Source organism: Melopsittacus undulatus, chromosome 13, assembly GCF_012275295.1.
Source record: "Melopsittacus undulatus isolate bMelUnd1 chromosome 13, bMelUnd1.mat.Z, whole genome shotgun sequence".
Lineage (NCBI taxonomy): Eukaryota > Metazoa > Chordata > Aves > Psittaciformes > Psittaculidae > Melopsittacus > Melopsittacus undulatus.
The window spans coordinates 4,791,176-4,812,605 of record NC_047539.1 but is presented as its reverse complement, the minus strand read 5'-3'; the positions used below and the strand labels follow the sequence as shown (position 1 = coordinate 4,812,605).

Below are 21,430 nucleotides of genomic sequence, written 5' to 3'. Positions count from 1 at the left end.
TGCAGGCAGCAGGCAGCCAGCCCTTCTCCTGTGGGAGATGCTGTCAGCCTGTGTGGCTGCTGCTGGTGCTGTCTCCCTGCCTGTGGGGTGGCAGCTCCTGGTGGTGCAGTGGGTTGTTCTGCCTGTCTCTTGCCTGGTAGTTCTAATTGATAGGGACTGAGACTTGAGTCTTTGGCAGCAGATGCTCTGGACTGGCCTTTATTCCCTTCTCTGTAGGGGAAGCTCTGGTCAGCTCTGCTCGCTATTGGTTAATGCATGTCTGCGTTGTGCTTGGGGATGAAATACTATTTGAGACCCAGAGAGGTTTACAGTAATTGCAGTGTAAAAGAGCAAACAGAACTAGGAGCTTATAGGTAATTGGTTGTAAAGACAACATGCTACTTGTTCTGCACCTCCAGGTTGTAGTGGAGGGTGTTGTTGGTGATGCCAACACAAATGCTTGGTGCTCTGAGTACAGGTTGCAGGTTGAATGGGTCAGTGTCTGATGTCCCTGCTGAGACCACATCCTCACATCATCACCCAAGCACTGACTTACAGGGCAGTGAGCCAGTCTTCCCTAGCGCCTCTTAGGCTTTACTTAATCCTGTGGTAGTAATTATTCCTTTTAGGATGCACCCCTGTGGCCAGCAGTGTGGTTTCCCAGTGATAAAATCTGTGTGTTTCAAATGGGCATTAGGATCCCCTGGTCATGGGGCTCTGCCCAGGCTGGGAGGGAGCAGAGCTGGTACCAGTTTTGTGACTAGTTAGTTTAGTTGCAGGGCTGCACATTGACATGCTCACAAGCTGCAAGGCATGCTGTCCCCTCACAGGTTAGTGATATCTATAGCACCACTATAGATCTATCTATAGCATGGGCCAGCAAGACGATGATGTTGTGTCTTCAGGTCTTGTGACACTGACACTTCTGCTAGGCTTGGTACAGCTTTCATTGCTGGCTAGTGGATAAGTAACTTGTTGGAGAGGCAAAGCAGCCTGGAAGTGGAGAGGCAGTTCTGTGCTGCATGTTGGGCTGTCTTGTCTTGTGGTGGGATTTGAGGGTGAAAGCTTCTGAGGATTAAATGGAGACAGACAAGACCTCTCCTAAGGGCACAGTAAAGCTCTTCTGTAAGTATGATGTGTTCTCTTGTTTCTCCCTCCTTTCTGGCATAAGATGTTACTCTGGTGTATCTCTTTTTCTTTTTTTCCTTTCAACCTAATGTGCTTCCATTTTATCAATTTACTGCCTGTCTCCTGATTCCCATGGCAACACAACAGGCTGCATTTGTGATTCCTTTGGCAGTTGGGGTGCCTGGCATGTGTCTTGGGAGCAGCAAGATTACAAAAGGGTTCTGCAGGGAGTAGGAAATACATGAGCAACACTTGCTAGCTTCTCATGCTAAACTATTTTTCTCTTCCTCTCTCTCCTCCCCTTTAGAAACAAGTTTCCTTTGCCTTTTGTTTCAATTGCCTGGTGATAAGAAATGAGCAACTGAAGTGCTGTGGGAGGTCAGAAGATGTGGAGGGGGTGAGGGGATCTGGATGGCACTTAGACATAGCACAAGGCAGAGCACCTCATCAGGGATCCTATAAAGGTTATTGCTGCTGATGCTGCAGAGCAAGTGCTCTGTTCCTCCTGCTTCAGCTTTCAGAGCTTACTTGGAGGGGGGACTCTTGCTCCTGTACCATACAAAGCTCTCTTCACCCCTTCCTACAGCAGGCGCTTCTGAGAGCTGGTAGAGTCTGTCCCATTTGTGGGGGGAGTCCTGCTTCCAGGGGTTTTGGACACATGGCTTTCATTGGCACAGTAATGAGAGCCATGTGAACAGGCTGAAGCTTCAGTTAAAACCTTTAATCTCTCCAGCTCTTGGCTGGTAGGGATTTGTTTGGCTCCTGAAGTCTTGGTGCCCTGTCACTGTGGGGTACCCTGCCACTGTGGACCCCTAAAACTGATGGGACCAGTTTATAAGAAGGGTCCTAAGCACCAGGGCTGCTGTGGCTGTTATGAATGTGGGAGCTTTATGAAGGGAAAATAGAGATCTAGAGTTGGATAAGATGTGATTTAGCGGATGCTGTGTATATGACTGATTTATAAGTTACTGTTCAGCCCTGAAAGCTGTGACCTACAGGAAGACCATTTAAACTGAAAAGAATGAGCTGGCCCATGGGCACAATAGGGTTATAAAGCTGGAAAGCCTGAGTGGAAGAGATCCTGCTTTTTGCTTGCTGTGTCTTGGAGCTTGCTCCTTGCGAGAGGGAGGGAGGAGCTGCTCTTTGCGAGAGGGAGGGAGGATTGCTATAGAAAGAAAGGAAGAAAGAGAGAAAGAGAGAAAGAAAGAAAGAAAGCAAGCTCTGGCAAGTGAGGTTTGTGTTGGACAGGGCAGCAGAGGGAGATCCTCCTGGACTAAGGGAGGAAAGAGCTTTCCTCTTTGCTGGCTTCCAGGTGAGCTGCTGAGTTGGATGCCTAATAGTCACCTTCAGAGACTTCCTGTGGCTTCTTGATCAGCATCAGCAGGTAATGGCAGGGCTGGAGTAGAAGATGATCAGTCTGTATTTTGTTGGTTTTGTTTCTCTTGTGAAACTCTCAACTTTGTATCTTGAGATCTGTAGCCTTGCTTTGCTGCCAGAGCATTTTTTGGAACTTGGTGTTTAACTGGGGGGTCTGACCAGAAACAGCAAATCCAAGTGATGCAGCTCTCAGATGTTTTAACAACAGGGCCATAATGAAGGTGAACCTCTGGCAGTGCCTCACTTAAATCCCATTTCTGAATAGTGCACCTCATGCTAAAGAATAATAATCCTTCTTATTGAGCTACTCTGCTCTGGAGCCTGCAATTAGATGGTTTCCCCGAGGTGTTATACTTACTGTAGTTGCAGCCCTGCCTATCAGACTGGTACCTAAAAGCAATGGAGGCTATAAAGTCCCACTAAAATTTTGGCCTTTTGGGGAACACAGTGTTACACCAAAAGTCTACTGAACTTTCTTTTCTTCTTTATTCTGGTCCAAGTCAGTGTTTGAAGGTGTTTGCTCTCACAGTGAAATATGTGAGTCTAGACACAGTTTTAAATCCTGCTGCATTGTTTGTTTAGCCTTGGGCAGCCTTCCTGCCTTTCTCTGCTTGAGATTCACTGCTGAAGTGTTTGCTTATCTAAGCCACATTGCAGAGGTGTTTGTGAACGCTAATGTAACCTGTATCTTGATCCTTAACTAACAGCTGTAATAAGGATGTGTGCTGAAATCAGGCTCCAGTAGGACTAGAAAACCAACTTTGATCTTGTGTGAATACAGATGCAGAGCCCCCCAGTTTCTGTGCTTATAGTGTGGTAAAGTTGAATTTGGCTGTTGTACTTGGCATGTTGCGCACGTGTGTCACAAGCATGCCAGCAACGTGAGATCTGTGTGTTGTGGCACTTTGCTGGGCATGGAACCAGGATGGAAGTTGTGTTTCTAATTTATTCTCATAATCATGGAAGGAGAGAGGTACATATCGCAGATGCTGTTGGTGATAAACTACTGTAGCCATCTCTGGTTATTAAACTAAAAGTTCTTTAATATAACCTGCAGGTTCCTAATCTGGCTTCTTTACTGTCTTGTGCTGTTAAGCACTGACATGAAAATAGTGATCTTGTTTTCTGCTTATGGTTGGTTTTATGTTTCATATGGATGGAACCCTGTTTCTTCCTCATCTCTTCTTATTTCAAGTCTTTTGTAAAGATCAAAAGCTCTAAGCATCCTTACAGGTTTTGGGTTTCACTTTTTAAGGTGGAACCAATTTTTGGATGTAATGATATCCCTCTAATGGACCTCATGTTCTCATACTGTCTTTTACAAGATTGGGAGTAACACAGGCTTGAATGTCAGGTATTTGCCAAAAAAGTAAGTTAATGCAGAACATGTGAGGTTGAGGAAACTTTCAGAGTAGGGCCCAAAAGCCAAGAGAAGAGCGAGTGGGACAGTGAATTTCCAGCATCACCTGCAGTTTTCCCTCTCTCAGTTCAGTGAAGTATTTCTGGAGATCTGGCTTCAACTTGATGGGCTGATGCTGGAAAAAGTGCTCTTTACTGTGGGTTTTCTTGAGTTTGGTGCATGGTGTGGCAGCCCTGGCACGTTGTGCATGCAGGGGTGTGTAGATGCTTTCTGTTGAGAGAGATGCTCTTTATATTGAACATACCCCAGGTGTCTGCTCACTGCTGAGTTCTGCTCCAGCAAAGGGCATAACAGCAGCTGGGGAAAGTGAGTAGGTTGCAAAGGCGGCTGCAGGGTCCCACAGGAGCTCTTAGTGCCCTTGGTGGGACTCTAAATGCTGGGCCTGTTTGCCTGTATCCAAACACATGGAGGAGTTGTAGCACCAGGTACTAAAATATCAGTGCCTCATACTTTTCTTGGTTTTCTTATTTATTAGTTTTGGATGACTTTAGCATCTTCCTTCAAAGCAGCAGTTCCTGGTCTCCTTTTGATTCTGAAGGACTTAGCACCACTCCTGTCCTTTTGAACTTACTCACACTAGTACTGCCATGCAAAATAGCCTTTGGAATTGTGGTGGGACTGGGGCATTGTAAAGGGGGATGAAGACATGGAGTGGGCTGTTTGTGTGCAGAACCTGGGCAGCAGATGGGAATTCCTAAGTAGATTGCTTTCCTGCTGAGGAAGATGTGTAAGTAGCGAGGTCACTCAGGTTGTAACCTTCACCCGGTGTTAACCTGCAACCTGAGTTGTTGTCCCAGATGTTTCCTTTCTGTAAATGCCCTTTCCTGGTGTTTTGGCCACCTTTTAGGATTTTCTCCTCATACCAAAACCTCTTTTCCCTTGATCCACAGGCTCGCCTTCACACAAGCAGGGTACCACCTCCACCACCAGCGCCGAGAAGTCGGCTTCGAAGGTTGCCGAGGTGGGCGACGATTTCCTGGGAGACTTTGTGGTGGGCGAACGCGTCTGGGTGAATGGAGTGAAGCCAGGTGTGATCCAGTATCTTGGGGAGACACAGTTTGCTCCGGGCCAGTGGGCAGGGGTTGTTCTGGATGACCCAGTGGGTAAGAATGACGGCTCTGTCGGTGGAGTGCGGTACTTTGAATGCCAGCCGCTGCAGGGGATCTTTACGCGACCATCCAAGCTGACGCGGCAGCCGGTGGCCGAGGGCTCGGGGAGCGACGGCCCCTCCGTGGACTCCTTGACGGCTCAGAACTTGTCGCTGCACTCGGGGACAGCTACACCACCTCTCTCCAGTCGTGTCATCCCTCTGCGGGAGAGCGTCCTCAACAGCGCCATGAAGACAGGCAATGAGTCTGGATCTAACCTCTCGGACAGTGGGTCTGTGAAGAAAGGGGAGAAGGACTTACGGCTCGGAGATCGCGTGCTGGTGAGTTGACTGTGGGGTACCTCTAGAAAGGCAAAGATCAAGGGTTTGCCCCTTCCCAAAGCGTACCCAGTCAGGTTCAGGACAAGACAAAAGGAGGACAACTGGGGGTGAGGTGTGGGACGGAGCCTGGCCTCAGAAGGGGGATGCCTGGACCAAGCAAGCTTTGAATTGGATGGGGCTTGGACTTGGAGCAAGCTGCTCTAGTGGAAGGTGTCCCTGCCTAGGACAGGGGGTTGGAACTAGATGAGCTTTAAGGTCCTTTCCAACCCAAACCATTCTGTGATTCCATGATTCATTGTTATTTGGGATGCTGTGTCTTCTAGACATGTCCCTTTCACATGATGCAAGAGAACTGGTCCAGTAGAATAAGTGCTCTGGAATAAGTCCTGAGCAGTAGAATGAGGTCAGAGAGAAGGCAACTCAGATGTGAAAGGGAAATAGAAGAAAAATCATTGATGATTATTTAGATGCTCTCCATAATGGTGTGTACTGGAGCTTTTGAGTAATTTGCAACATAGTGTATTGTTGCATATGGTTGTGCATACTCTGTTGGTAACTTCCCTCTTGGTGCTTCAGTTTTTATATGTTGGATGTGACGCTAATTCCTTTCCTGTACAGAAAGCAACTTGCAATTGTTTTGATATAAAGGCAGAACTTTGGGAGAGATCACTGTACTGGTGGATGGGTTCCCCATACCTGATTGCTGTTGCCATTGCCCTTATCTAGAAGAGAGTACCTGGTGACTTTAAGGCAAAATACCACGCTTAGTACAAGTGTGGCTTACTGGAAGTTTGCCATCAAGCTTAGTGTCATTTGTGTCCTAGCAAAGGAGTAGTGCTTTCAGTGGAGGTGGAGAAGAAGGAAGCTAACAAAGCATGGAAACTCAAAGCATGAGTTTTGTTCTGCAGCTCTGGAAAAGGGTTTAGTTTTGTTTAGTGTGTATGATATGTACTGTCATATCAAATATTGGAAGAGCCAAGCATTTGAGCACAGATCTGTTGCAATATCCCCAGTAACATCCCTGGATCCAGAAGATGAAGGTGACTGACCACCTGTGATGACGGATTGCAGAGGGTTAGTCTTTGTACATCCTGGGCCATCTGGCTCCCATTTAAATCATCTGTGTAGCATTTCATTTTGGGGGCACCAAGTTCCAATACCAGTAATGGTAGCAGGGAAGTGTAGACAGAATTGCCATCTGTTTAATAACTGGGTTTGGGAGAACTTGGCTCTGCAGCTGATGTGAGGCAGGAGTGTGTGCAGGAGGCTGTCAGAGGCAATCTCAGTGTCCTTTGTGGTCTCAGGGTGGCTCTGTTCTGTCTCAGCCAACCAGGCAATGGAGTAGTGTTCTCCAGACTTCAGGTTTAGATCTTTTCTTCTCCTGGGGCATGGTCTATCCACTTAATGCTCTGCTTACCTCAGTGGGGCCCACCCAGACTGAGAGTTCTGCATACTCAGGCAATGTAAACTGTTAGTGTCTCTCCCTTTAGCTTCCGTTGAATTGTTTTAGGGAGTTTTAGGGGTAATTTTGTTTGGGACTTTGTAATGTGGATGCATCCTTAAAAGCCTGCCCTCCCAGCCTGCTGATTTATCCACCCCAGATGTTACAAGATAAAATTCGTGCTATCATTTGTTAGTGTAATAAAAGGCTCCAAGAATAAATCTGGAATGAGCTCAGCATCTCACTGTCTCTAGCAGGACTGCTCAGCTTACACTGGGAATTGTTTGCATGCACTAGTAGAGGTCCAGGAAAAGACCAGATAATGAATGACAAGAAGAGATAATTTTGCTGTTAAGTTCAGTAACGTGCTTGGCTTGGCAGATGGCTTCTTTCAGTAATGGAGATGTCAGCTAACAATGTTTGGTGCTTGAATGCATACACAATAATTCTGGATTAAGCTGAGTTGCTTCAAATACCCTGAGTAAATCTTTGCTCTTGTCCTCCATGGATTGGTACAGGTTTAGTTGTCTTTATTACTCTCTGCTTTTAGGAAAGATTTTATTTGAGAATGGCTTTTAGGCAGATGGGATCCAGCAAAGGCTTTGCAAGTGAGAGAGGAAGTGTGTGTTCTGTAGCTGCTCAGTGGATGGAGCACAAGGTTACAGGGGTGCCTTCCAGGTCTGTGAGGCTGCTCTGCATTGTGCTCATTCTCTGTTAGTGGTTTTATTTAACTTCACTCAAGTCCATTATAGCTTGAAGACATTTTTGCTTTTCAGTGAGTTTGTTCTGAGACCCTTTTTGGCACTTGCTGTTGCAAAAAGTGACTTTTGGCTTTCCATTAGGAGAAGTAGATAATATTTGCTTTTGGCACTTTCTAACTCAGATTTTCTCCCAGAGATGCAGAAATTTCATTAAAGAGATTAAACCCCCACTCTAATATTGTAGAACTCATCTCTTGAAGTCTGGCAAGTGAATGTGGAACAGTTAACCTTTGCTTTAGTAAGAATGGAGCTTCCCCAAGTAAGATAATTGCTGGAGTGCTGCTGTTAATGTGAGGCTGGCTTGTTGCCTTTCTCCAGGGAAAGAAGGGATGGAAACGGAGTGATGGAGCAGTTGAGCATTTTCTGTTTGGGAGGAATCTCTGCTGTGGTTTTTTTGCCTAAGAAAATGTATTTTACATGCTTTGGGGAGGCTTTCTCAGCAGATGAACACATTCCACCTTAGATGCGATTGCTTTCTTAAGGTGGGAAGGAAGTGGCTGTTTTCTGTATGTCAGTATCACTAAATAATAATAATAATCTAATATAGATATTCTGGCCTTCAGCCTTCATTCTCCTAACTGGGATTGCACTTTTCAGTACTGAATTGTAGTAATAAACAAGACTCTTTAAGAGCCAGATTATATCCCAGTGGCTGATTGACTCTTGCTGGGGGGGGGGGGGAGGGTTGCCCCAGATACCCTTCAGATACGTTTTGTAGGTGGCCAAAGGCAAAACAGATGCTGGAAGAGCAGCAGCAGCTCTAGTGGGGAGATTCCAATGGAGTGATGCTGGATGGCAGCACTGCTGTGGCAGGCTGGCTGGGCTCCCTCCTGAGTGTGTGATTTGAATCACTTTCTCCTCTCTATGCAGCAAAGTCTCTTTGCCTGTCATGCGTTGCAACCTCTGGCTCTTGGCAACTGAAAATTCTCATGAATAAAGCAGTTATGTTCTTCAGCATTGCCCCTGCCCTAACCCTGCTCTGTCAGCCTGAAGCTGCTGAAGGCCTTTAACCACCTGAGTGAAAAATCACTGCCATTAGAAGCTCCCTGGTGAGGAGAATTGCAGCCTGAGCCCTTCTTCTTGGGCAGAAACAACTGCTTGTGCTGCTGCTGCCAACTTGCTGTGAGCTACTTCAGTGCCTGAGTCTGGAGCCTTGCTGCTGTGAAGGCATATGAATGAGTTGTTATGAAGGAAAGGTTCATGCTCTTTATCAGAGCTTCCTGGGGTCTTAGAGGAGCAGCACTGCTCCTATATGGGCTTTACAGATGAACAATCACAAGACAATTTCCTTATTGCAAACCAGGCGATAAGAAGAGTCAGATCCTGTTCTGTAGTTCTAGTAGTAACTTCAGGGAAGGTGTTTTCAGTATTTCATTGCCTGCTTTCAGCTCAGTCCCTAAGGACACTGTGTCATGACTGGATTGTGTAACAGTACAGTAGAGCCCAAGACCTTGCTTGGGAGCATGGGAATGATGGAGCTCTGTCCCTAAGGAGGTTTGTGACAGGCAGTGGGAAGTGCAGTCTTCCAGTTGTTTGCAGGATTCAAGAGACAAGAAAACATCTAAGTCTTCTAGTCCAAGCTCTTTCCTTGCTATCTAAGATAGTTGCCCCTCCATGGTGTGAAATACAGTGTGACTGGTGTTGTCACAGACCCAAGTGTTCCCTGTCACTGCAGTGAAACTAAGGGAAAATAAATAGCTCAAAGCAACCACCATTCCCTGCTGCACCATTAACCCTTGGAGGCTTCTTGTGCACTCACACACTCTCTTCCTGCATCTTTAGGTTGATGCACTGGCCAGTCCATGTCTTCTGTATGCATTATATGTCATTAAATAGGAGTTGTAAGTGGCCTGTGGTGGAGCAAATGGTGTTATTACCGTGGGTGGACTTTGTATCAGGCTCAGGAGGGGATGCTGTAATTCTAGGCTTTCCTCTTACTCCGCATCCCTAGGACATTATTTTCTCAATGGTGCCTGAAAGATAAATGTGCAGAAATGTCTTGCATCAGCAATGCTGTCAGACTCATCCCTGTGCAATGCTGACTCGGGCTGTGGGGATGCAAAAAGATGAGTGGTTCCATTAAAAGAAACTATAAAAATTCCTGTAACTTCGCATAGGGAGGGCTGTCCTGTAATTCCTGGCTGCATCTTTCTGCCTCTGTCCTAAAAGCTTCTCTCCTAGGCTTCATCCTAAAAGCCTGTTCTGGCGTTCAGAGATGACATGGTGAGTATCTGGTTGGATAAAATTGCTGATGGCCACCTGAATCAAGGTGTATTTACAGACAAACCTGACCACAAGCCAGATCTTCACCTTACCACCAGCTTGCTGAATGCTGTTCCTGGCTATCAGATGGGACACAGGAAGTGGCAGGCATTTCCACATGTATGCACATTAACCCCTTATATGTATAGATCATTGTTTCATGTGATCTGTAATGGCTGGACCCACACCTGCTGCAAAATACACTCTCTGTAGATCAAGTCTTGTACAGTAATCTGCCATTGGTACTTGGAAGAGCAAGAGTGGTGGGAAAACGCAGCTTCTACCTGTCTCAGCTTGTGTGGAAGCAGGCTTCTTGTCTGGGTGGATGAGTGTGTGTGTGTGTGTGTGTGTGTGTGTGTGTGAGAAATACCCCTTTTCCCCAAAGGGAAAGGATGGCTGTTTCACTTTACACACTGGATACAGCCTGCAGCTACAGCTCAAGAGCAAGCAGCACTTGTCCAATAAAGCTGAGCTTTAATTTCTTGTTAGTACCATCCAGTAACAGTGTTGAGTAAGCTTAAGTGCTGCACACTGAAAGTAGATGAAGGTCCAAGGAGTAAGGAAAGGTGTCCTATGTCTGCCCTTTCCCCCTGTCCTTTTCCTTTCTCCTCCCACATGCAAGCAGTAGGAGAGTTTCACTGCTGACTTCTGGACCATGCGTGTCATGATGAGGAGCAGTCCGTGTTGGCCTCAATGACACATTGCATTGCCTGCAAGCCCTGGGTTGAGGACAGCTCTTAAGAGGTTCTTGCTGAGAGCAAGAGACTGCTGTGGGGTGAGCAGGGAGGACATAAGGGAAAAGAGCAAATGCAGGCTGGAGGGAGTCTGACTTGCAGCAGCCACATTGAGATATGGCCTGGTGCTAATTTGGTAGATTGTTTCAGTGATATATTAGCAGCTTTGATGAAGGCAGTGTCTGGAAGGATCAGCATCACTGTCTGTCCATTGCTGGGATATTGGTCTGGATCCAGTTTTGTCATTTTGATGAGCAAACTATAGTAAATCATTATGTCAGTGATACTGTAGTTAGCAGGGAAGGTGTGTGGATGTCCTTCAATGAGGGCGTATTGCTTTTCTGGCTCACCAGTTGGATTACAAACCTGTTAAATGTTCCTGGCTTCATTTTGATGTGAAGGTCAAGGCCAAGACTGTCACTTCAGATGAGATTTCGATGGTGGTCTTGAGTCAAAGGTGTGAGAAAGGCATCAGATTGCTGAGGCAGAGCACTTCAGTCTGGACCTGAACTGTCCAGGAGCCAGATCTGAGGCTGCTTGAATCTTGCTGTGGATCACTATGAGCTTGTTTGAAGTTAATCATAAGTGATTTACCTGAAACAGAGAAACTGTGGTAGGGGTTTGGAACTGGATGAGCTTTAAGGTCCCTTCCAACCCAAACCAGTCTGGGGTTGTATGAAAGAGATAGGTTGCCCTGTCCAGTTTCTTTGCTTTACTCTGGGCAACTTGACAGGTTGCAGGTGTGATTGTGGCTGTGATTAATGCGCCAGGCTGAGACACGCAGACACGTTTTCCATCTCTCAGGCTGACACTGATGCTAATGTCAGGCTGAGATGCTCATAGGATGCAAATCCTCTGGTATCTAAGTGTGATGCTGCTGAGTCTTGTTAGTGCAGCAGGAGCCATCCGCCTGGGCTTTCATAGTCTGTGGAGCCATGGTATCAAAACTAGGCATGGACAGAAGGGGTGGCTGTGTGCTACCAGGAGTTGTGCTGTGCAATTCCTAACCTCCCCACCTTTCACAAGCTGCCTTTCATCCTCCTTCCAAGGTGATACCTCTAATTTATCGAGGAGTCTGATAGAAACAAACCCTTCTGTTTTAATTGGACCATTCTGTGTGCTGATAGAACCTGCCAGATGGCTTCTCCCAAAACACATTATTGACTTTAGCAGCATTAGAGGATTATCAAGGCTGAATAAACCTGCATGTCTGAGTTGGATGAATTTTCTAGGCTCTCCATCCAGAAGAGTTTCTGTGTGCCTGCCAAAAGATGGGGAGCTCAACAAGAGGGTCGAGTGCTGGTATGTGAGTGTGACAGCCTGATATTGGCTTCTGACTGTACTGCCAGCCTTAGCAGGCTGTTGAAAAGCAGATGTGTCCTTTCTGGCTTTAGGAGAAGGTAATGCTGTATGGTGAGAGTGTATTATGTAGAAAAGATGGTAGTAATTAATGCTTGAAAGAGAACATAAACCACATTGCTCTGGAAGCAGAGGATTGCATGGCTGTCTGGGGGAGTGTTAGAGCTGATCTGTGCTTAGCATCTTTGCTGATGTATGGCTTTTGAGTAGGAACATGACCTGCTCTCTTACTGTGCAGATTTAGTGTTGGTCTGATTAGGTAATGTGTGTATTAAATTAATAGGGCTAGTTCTTTTCTCTGCTGTTTGGAAACAGCCTTCTCAAAATAGTAGTATCTATGGGAGTGTAACTGAGTGCTCTTGTTGGTTTTGTGGGTAGAGGAGTGTGGCTCCCGTAGATGCCCCAGAACAGCATGGTAGGAGTCCTGCTGGTAGAGGGAGCTGCTCAGGTTTTAAAGGTGTTTCTGTGAGGGTGTGTGGGGTTGGGATCCCGTGGCTTGGTGAAGGAATTGTGGCTCAATAGCTGTAATGAAAACTCAACAAAAGAAACTGGAGGGAGCTTACCTGCAATGGTAAGCTCCTATGAATGAAGTAAAGATCAATTACACTTACATTGAATTCAGCTTGCAGCTAAAGAAATGTATTAGGCATTAAATCATTGCATTAATATTAAGAGATTAAATCTGTATAAACTCAAATCCAAAGGGAGATTACTGTTTGCCTGTGAGTGATCCAGAATTTCACCAGAACAGCTGAAATCTGTCACTTGCCAAGAACCTCTTACTGAAATTGAATCATCTTTTCTACCTGGACACAGGGTAGGACCAGAAAGCTTTTCTTGTGATGCATTTCCTCCCTCCTATAACAAACAGAACAACATCAACAAAGCTTCTCCCATAGACAGCCCTTTGAATCCCTAGTGAAAGAAATCACAACAGGCTACTGGAGCTGTGCTGCAGTGCAGCCTCCAGGGCTGGAGGCAGGACCCAGACATCAGAGCTGTGTTCTCTGGCCCATTCAGGTGCAGTTGTTTTTAGGCTGGGAAAGCTTTCTCCTTTGCATTAGCAATGTTCAGAACATTTAGGGATTTGGAATTGGTAAATTTGTAACATCACTACCTGGCATATGCATCACTGGAGGTTTCTGCCCTGTTTTCTGTAGGAAAACATTGCTCTGATACCTGTTTCTGTAAAATTTAATATTAAGGAAATGAATAACTGGAAGTCATTCAAGATAAAGCTGCAAATGTAGTTTTAAACTAATTTTTAAAGCTTTCTTCCTTGAACCTAGGTTTAAGCAGAGATAGGCTAAAAAAGTTTTAAATCATATCTGGTGTACTTACAAGTATGAGCCTTTGGAACCACACTTGTACTTTTCCATCTTTCTTTTCCCAGCACAAGTATCTAAGTAGGAGCTTCTAGTGCAAAGGCAGAGGCAGCTGCTTCTCAGTGCCTTGCATTCTCATAGCAGTGATCAGAACACAGCTTCATATATTCCTGTCTTATACTCACCTGGAGTTTACTCGGCACACTGAAAGCTTTACATGTACATACTTGTTATTTCTCCATGAAGGGGAAAAAGAATTGTGCTAGCAGAAGCTCCACTAGTGCTGTGAATTGATGGGGGATGTGTAGGTAAAACCAGGGGCGTTCTGTATGAAATACTTCTATTTTGAGAGGGCTGCCACTGTGTCCTAGCAAACCCTATGTGGGGATAAGCTGAAGAGTGATAAGTGTTTTCCTTGCTTAGCTTGTCCCTTTTGATGTCCTGTCCCAGTATTGCTCAGAACTGCCAGCTGAAAAAGCACAGGCCTGAAACTATTAGTGCAGATCTTGGTTCTTTACAGAAAACAGATATAAGCTGTGCTTGGAGGGCTTTAAACTCCTTCATGGCCTTGCAAGTAGCTCTGTGCAATTGGAATGTGTGCCTTGAAATCTGTTTGTTCTGACATTCTCTGGGCAGGCAGATCTAAAAGTGGGTGTTTGTCAACTTGCTTGTAGTTATTGGGGAGACATCTTCAGTGCTAGAAGAACTTGATGAGCAAACTATCTGTTCTGGTTTCATTAGATCTGAACCAGAAAATACTGATGCCTTTCCTTCCCCCACATCACTTCCCCAGCATCAGACCCCCATAGCAGTGTCAGTGCTGCTGTCTCTAACCCATGTCATCTTATCTCCAACAGGTTGGTGGGACGAAGACAGGAGTTGTGCGCTATGTGGGAGAGACAGACTTTGCCAAAGGAGAGTGGTGTGGAGTGGAGCTGGATGAACCCCTGGGCAAGAATGACGGAGCAGTTGCTGGTACAAGGTACTGGATGTGCTCTCAAGCCCAGCCTGGAGCTGTGGGGTCCCACACACCTCCCAGGGTGATGGTGGCCAAATGTCACTTGGACCTGTTAAGGACAGTTATGTTTGGTTGAACACTGTGGGTTGTGAGGAAGAGCTGAATTTTGAGTCTTTCAAGCTTTGGAATAGCTTTGCAGGATCAGTGGAAACCTCATCACTGGAGCATTTTAAAGCAGGATCAAATAACCTGAAGTAACCTGAGTGGCTTCAGGAAACAGGAGAGAGTAGGGAGAAAAAGTAACTTGTGGGATGCAGGTTTTGCTGGAGATTGATTCTGTGACTGCATTAGCTCTGCTTTCTACACACATTCTCTTTATAAACTTTCTTCTTGCACTGTATCTGTAATTTACCCTTTCGGAGCTATAGAAGATAAAGACTTGATTCTCTTTTTATTCCTCAGCTTAATGATATTTCTTCCATTCTTTCTGGGGACAGGTTTCCAGAGATCCAAAGGAACAACTGGTGGTTGTTGCATGTCCTTGTGGCAGTTCTGTAGTGTGGCAGCTGTCTGCTGGCTGATCTGACCACCTCTGACTCCACTGGCACCTCCACTATTTTCTTTTCCAGTAAAGTCCTTGCTATTATCTATAAAAGTAGACAGGGACATCTCACATCCTTGCTGGGAAGCTGTTTCTGTTCATTTGGAAGCTTGGTAAAAGAATGACCCCTGCATCCTTAAGCTTGGGAATGTTCAAATCCAAGCTTTATGCAGCACCACTTTAACCCTGCCTCAGATACAGGTAGAAATGGTTCTATGTTCCTCAGAAGTGGGAAATATTGTTGATTTCTTGAGACTTCTAAAGGGAGTCTTGCATTAGAGGTGAGATTTAACTTTCAAACCAAGGAGCAGATAGTTCCTCCCTTGTTGGATCTCAGGGTCTATATAAAGGTCTCTTGTGTTGGATCAGGCTTTTCTTTTTTCCAGCAGCCATGTGGTTTGATTTAAAATGAAAGAAACGCTGCTCTGTTCAATGTCAGGCCAAGAAAGCAGGAAATGATTGGCAGCAGATGGCTGAGTTCCAGCCTATTCTCAGAAGAAAAGAACTGGGATGGTCGAGAGCAAGTCATGGAGTGAATCCAAGTCTCTTTCTTTATCATACACTACAAATGATCTCTAAGCTTAATCTTCAGGGTGCTCAGAAGTGATTTATCTCTGTGCATGGGGAAGGTGTGTAAGGCAGATGTGAATGTAAGGGTGCTCTCTTTGCCTCTCATCCTCACACCTCTGTTGCTCTGGTTTGCAAATCCAACCTTTGAAAGTCATCTGTCTTACGAAGCTGCTACATCTTGTCTAAGGTTGTTACAGTATGTGCCCTGTCTGCAAGGCTTCTCCTTTCTTTCACACTTTATCAAGAGCAGGAAAAATTAAGCTCCACAGCAGGGATCAGGGAGCAGAAGTGAACTAAGAGGTTTGGATTAAACAGGGGAGATTGAGGGAAATCTAACTTGGCAGATCTTGAAGCAATAATGGATACTATCAATACAGCAGTGGTACGTGTGGACTCTCCAGCTGAAGGGTGCTCTGTTCACCAAGGATCTGGCTGCAGGTTTGCAGCATTGTCCCTGCTTGTCCTTTGATCCTTCATCCAACCTGATTTTCTTACAGCACATCCCAATTTCAACAGCAGTGTTTTGGTGGAGAAGCCAACATAGTAAAAATGACTCCTTTGTTACATGCAGAAACCCTTCAGTCAGTCTTCCCTTATGTCTGCCACAGGATTCCTGACACTTGCCCTGAGCTTGTCCTGCCAGAATCAGCCTGGGCAGGGACCATCCAGTTCTCTGGAGTTTCTCTGCTTTGATGGCTGTTGCCATCTAGTGAGCATCCTTGGCCAGGTCACCTGCTGCTGCAGAAGCAGTCTGCTGCAGGAGAGTTGAGTCCAGAGGGCTGGTTCTGAGGCAGGGGAGGCTGCCCTCCTGCCTGCACTGGTGATTAGGGAGGTGCTGGTATGGATTTTTGGTTTCTTGTCCACAAAACCATGCAAGTTCCGCTTGTTCATCTCTAGTACATTAACCTTTACCTGCTTATTCTACAGCTCTTCCTTCTATGCCTCTGCTCCTGTGGGAGCCTGTGCCCAGTAAACTGCTCATACCTTTGCTTTCACGTAGTCTGAAACAGGACAGCCTTGGACACTGAAGGTGTTTTTATCTATTACAAAACTTTTTGTGCTGTTTCCCACCTGCAGTTTCTATTGGGATCACACCACCACTTTTCTTCCCTGTTTCTTTTCTGCAATGTGAATATAAAGCTCCTTAGCACTCAGTGAGAGCAGCTCTTGGTTTTCAGACAGGCAATGCCAAGTGTTCTGGATCTAATTCTTGCTTCTGAACTATAAAAGTTAACTGCAGCCACTTCCAGTCTGGATGTAGTGATGCAAGTTTGGACTTGTTAAGAGCTGTCAGGGGACCTCTGAGGGACTTAGCCTTTGGCACTGTTGTACAGCCACAAGTACCAGCCTATGCTGAGACCAGAGAGACCTGTGGAAGAGCCTGCACCATGCTGTTGGTCTGCCTGTGTCTACTGCAGATTGAGATCATGATGCTGAGCAGGGCTTTGGTTGGGTTTGCAAGACATCAGGCTGATTTTCTTCCTTGGGTCCCTGCTCTGCAGCTAGGTCAGCCTGTGGTATTCTGGTTTTCCATCCCCAAGGGCCTGTGTTGGCAGCAGGCTCAGGGGAAGAAGGGAGTTTTGGATTGTAGGGTTGGGGTTTTTTTATGTTATAGGAAGAATTTGGCTTGAGCAGATGTTTGCAAATGAATTGCTTTCTCATCTGGCTGGAGATCAGGCTGCTCTCTGGCCTCCCAGGCGCACAGAGGTCTGCCTGTGACACAGCCATGTGGCTGCCAGCACTTCCAAATAAAAGGGAATTGGGGAAACAGCTGCTCACATCTGGGGAGGACTTGTATTAGCAAAGCTGGGTTTGTCACTTACTCATTAGGACCTGGTTTTTATGTTAACATAGGACAGACTATAGCCCAGTATTAGTTCTAGCCTAGCTATGAAGCTGGTGAGAAAGAATTCCTAAAGGAGACAGGTTGCTGTCTTGGCTACTCCCTTGAAAGAAGGGGATGTCAGGCCTGGAACTGATCTGGTTTTATTTGCTGCAGTGCAGCTGGCCACAGCAACAAATGAGCCCTGGCTTGAGCCAGTCAGCCCAAGCTCTGAAGGGGTTTCCAGTGTTTGACACTGTGGGTTTTGGCTAATTTGTTTTCTGAATTAGGGCTCTGGAGAGACATAATCATTGGGCTCATTGCAGTTGTGGAATTATCTGATCCTCCCTTTTGGATGTTTCTCTCTAAGTTTCTTGCATAGGAACCAGGTCCTTTCTCTACTACCCAGAGGATATGGTGCACACTGGAGGTTGCTGTAATGATATCTTTAGATTCAAAGTTAAGAGCTGCCCTTTTCTATTTAGGGAGGAAAGATTTTTACCCTGTAGAACACTCAGAGCTGTGTGATTCAGAGCTCTCTGACATGTTTTAGTATGTGACTTTCTGCAAAACAGGGTAGAGAACACACTAAGGTTTTGGGTGTGAGTGCATGTGCTGTCTCTGTGTTTATGTACTGGGATCTTTGTGCTATTCATGCTAACAGATGGGTCTTCTGTTGCATCTCATCAAAGTACACATGAACTAGTGCATGGCAGTTATGTTGGGTTTCCCTGCTTAAGCACCACAAGTGAAAACACAAAGATAGCTACTCTAAGTGGCAGGAAAAGAGAATAATCCAACCACTTGCACACAGGAAGCAATATTACAGTAAAACACCAAGAGATTAGCGGAGGGCTGAGGCTGTATGTTGCTTAGTAATGCTGTTCTGTAAGGCTTGGGTGAGTTGGATGCTCTACCACTTCTGACTTGGTGCATTTCCTGTATTACAGGTATTTTCAGTGTCCTCCCAAGTTTGGCCTCTTTGCTCCCATCCACAAGGTGATCCGGATCGGTTTCCCATCCACCAGCCCTGCCAAGGCAAAGAAGAGCAAACGAATGGCCATGGGAGTGTCTGCCTTAACCCACAGCCCCAGCAGTTCCTCCATCAGCTCTGTCAGCTCTGTGGCATCATCTGTTGGTGGCAGGCCCAGCCGCAGCGGGCTGGTAAGTGGCTCTTTCTGCAGACCATACAGCCTCGATCCACTTCTTCTGTGACCCAGCTCTACAAAATAGGAGGCTTGGGGTTCTGTTTCAGCAGCTGCAGTGCGGCAGCTGATCTTTTACCATCAATGAGATGGAGAGTGGAGTGTGGGATACTGTTGCCCACCTTGCAAATAGGACTCCCTTCATGGACACAAGTTGTAACAGACACAGAGCAAGTGGGGTCATTGCAAATAGCAGTTCAGGCTCTGCAATGGGAGGAATCTCAGCTCCACTGTCAAGGCAGGTTTTGTGTAAGATCCCTGCAGACAAATGCCATTGCTTCTTGTCCGACATGGTTGTGTAGCAGTGTACTGCTGTATGAAACAGCTGTGCAAAAGTTCCTTCAATGACTGTGTCTTGCTCTGGGAGGGTGACACTGTCTTGGATCACATGCCTTGTAGTTTGGCAAGTACTCAAGCAGGCAGACACCAGAGTAGGAAGCAGTATTAAGAGCTGACTGCGGTAGTGTGTGCTGCATAGCACCTGCAGTCATCTTGGCTGGGGACAAGGGTGCAGTGTCTGTTACTGGGAGTCAATCTGAGTAGCACATACCAGTCTACAGCTGAGAGCAGTCTGCGCAGCTGAGCTGTTTGAGACTGCACCAGTGCAGGTCATCAATAAAATATACTTAAGAAGGCAGATGATCCAATAATACCTTTTCCTGATCCACTTCCCACCCCATGTCCTGCCCTCTTCTGCAGTGCAGGAAAGCTGTTGAGTTTGTAAGCAATGCCCAGATGTTCTGCAGACATAATCTGATGTGTAGGGTCCAGAGCTGGAGCTGCAGCTTTGTACAGTGTAATAAAGGATCTGTTGGTGAGCTACATTCCAGATTTAACAGGGGCCTCAAGCTCTTCCAGCCTGAGAAGGACATAGCTTTACCTCTGTCTCTTTTTAACTTGTTTTCCAGCTGACAGAGACCTCTTCTCGATATGCCCGAAAAATCTCTGGCACCACAGCTCTCCAGGAGGCACTGAAGGAGAAGCAGCAGCACATTGAACAGCTGCTGGCAGAGCGTGACCTGGAGCGGGCTGAGGTTGCCAAAGCCACCAGCCACATCTGCGAGGTGGAGAAAGAGATTGCCATCATGAAGGCCCAACATGAGCAGGTAGGAGGTGATGTGCTTTATCACTAGCACTCCGATATCTGGCATCCTCTGAAAGTTTTAGGTAACATTATCCCTGTATAGCTTCCTGATGTGAAACCTGGGCTTTGAATTTCTGCTTCTTAAGTGGTGACATCTTCCTGTGTGGTGGGTTGAGCTGAGGCTTATTCTCTGCTCCTGCCAGCATCAGATGGGCTCTCCCTGCCCCAAGCCAGGAGCAGAAAAGGGCTGTGCCAGAAAAAAGGCAGCAGATATTGATCCACCAGACACCAACTACGTTTGAATGCTGAAATGCAAGTAGAGGGCAAACTTGTTGCCCTTAATCACCCAGTCTGGCTGTGACTGTGACTGCATTGCAGTGTTTTCTTGACGTTATCAGACACTGCTGAGAGCATCAGCTCAGTTACTTGCTGCTACTTTCCTACCAGAGAGGAGGTCTTTATCACATTAATAAAGTAAAAAGACCTGTACAGAAAACAGGCTGATCATGTGAGGATTTCTTTGCACAAACATTTGTACAAATGATACTTTATGCAGTTGCATTTGCTCTGTTTGTCAAGATGTGGCTATTCAACGATTGCTGTCATGCCTCCCTGTCAGAAATGCAGGAGAGACTGGCAAATCAACCTCAAGCTGACATCATCTTCGTGTGTAGTATTTTCCAGTAGTTAACCAGTAACAAATGAACTAATGCAACCCTGAAATGTCTCTCTTGCTTCATGACCAGGGCTGAATTGCACCTGGTAACCTCAGAATGGATTTTTCACAACTATTTAGTCTTCGAGTTCTTAACTCTTAATCAGAGCTGGATTCTCCAAAGGGTTCAGGTCAGAGAGGCACTGATGCGTGGATCAAATTTACAGCTGCTGAAGAGCACTCAATTTTTTTCCTGTTTTGATCCCTCCATAATGTGCTCTTTGGAAAATCTGTCTTCTTACCATAGCATCCTCTGAAACAGATCATCAAAACCTTCTCTTGTTCTGACCCTTTCTTAACCAACTCTATACTTAAAACCTGTAACTCTTGTGGCTTGGGCTCTTTTTTTGCTGCAGTACGTCACAGAGGCAGAAGGAAATCTCCAGCGAGCACGAACCCTGGTGGATGTGATGCAGAAGGAGAAGATTGAACTATTGAACCAGCTGGAAGAGGAGAAGAGGTAAAACAGGAGTGAATGAGTGTGGAGGAGATGAGGCTCTTGCCCAAGAACATCATTCATTGGATCTAAGGAGAGGAAAGTGACTGGGAAAGTCATCTTTGGATGTCTTTCAGTACTTCAGATATGTTGTTTCACCCTCCTGGCCACTGTGGTCTACACTGTGTGTGGAAAAAGGTTGTACTGCTTCAGGTAGTGGGAGGTTTAGAACAGTTTTGCTGCAGTTGCACACCTGATACGAGTCTTGTCTAGGATTGAGCTTCCAGTACTGTGGCTGCCCCCATTTTCTGACAAACTGCTGCTGAGTTTCATGATTTAACATGGTTTCCTGCCAGATGCATAGAGAAGCAGCATTATTTGCCTGAAGGAATGAAGGGCTCTGGTAGTATCAGTTACTCTGAGATTTAAAACCCTGACCAAACTTGGCCATGTCACTGTGAAATGGAATTGCTCGGTACAGGTGGGATTAATTAATGGCAGGGCTTTGGACAGTGACAAAGCCTTACACTGTATCCTTAGTCAAGATAACAGTATTGGATTATAAAGAGAACTGTGCAGGTTGGGCTGTCCCAGACCCCTAACCTTTCTGTACAATCTGGCTTTACTAAGGACCACTTCTTTCCCCTCCATTTGGGATATGCTGATCTTAAGGGCATTCCTTCTGAGGAAGGGAAGTCAAATTGGAATACAGCCTTAACTGCAGTGTGATTATCTCCCCACATCCCAGAGGCCCCATCCCTGTATATATGATGGTGCATGCATTTTCTCTCTGGATAAGAGTGAAGATCTGCTTGTCATTCTTG

General features: G+C 46.0%; 1 protein-coding gene across 4 annotated transcripts in view; it reads left to right on the top strand.

Moving 5' to 3' along the window:
- Nucleotides 1-21,430, top strand: part of CLIP2 (CAP-Gly domain containing linker protein 2) — a 54,411-nt gene that overhangs the window by 12,912 nt on the left and 20,069 nt on the right. For 3 of the 4 annotated variants that reach the window (XR_004081266.2, XM_031053657.2, XM_031053656.2), the window contains exons 2-6: nt 4,795-5,333; nt 14,073-14,197; nt 18,117-18,330; nt 19,280-19,477; nt 20,527-20,630. Coding sequence is in view for 3 of the 4 variants with exons in the window: in XM_031053657.2 (XP_030909517.2) it covers nt 4,795-5,333; nt 14,073-14,197; nt 18,117-18,330; nt 19,280-19,477; nt 20,527-20,630 (1,180 nt within the window). In the remaining variant the exon portion in view is untranslated. Of the gene's footprint in view, nt 1-771; nt 810-4,794; nt 5,334-14,072; nt 14,198-18,116; nt 18,331-19,279; nt 19,478-20,526; nt 20,631-21,430 lie in introns of those variants that run through there. The other variant, XM_031053658.2, reaches the window with a different exon arrangement.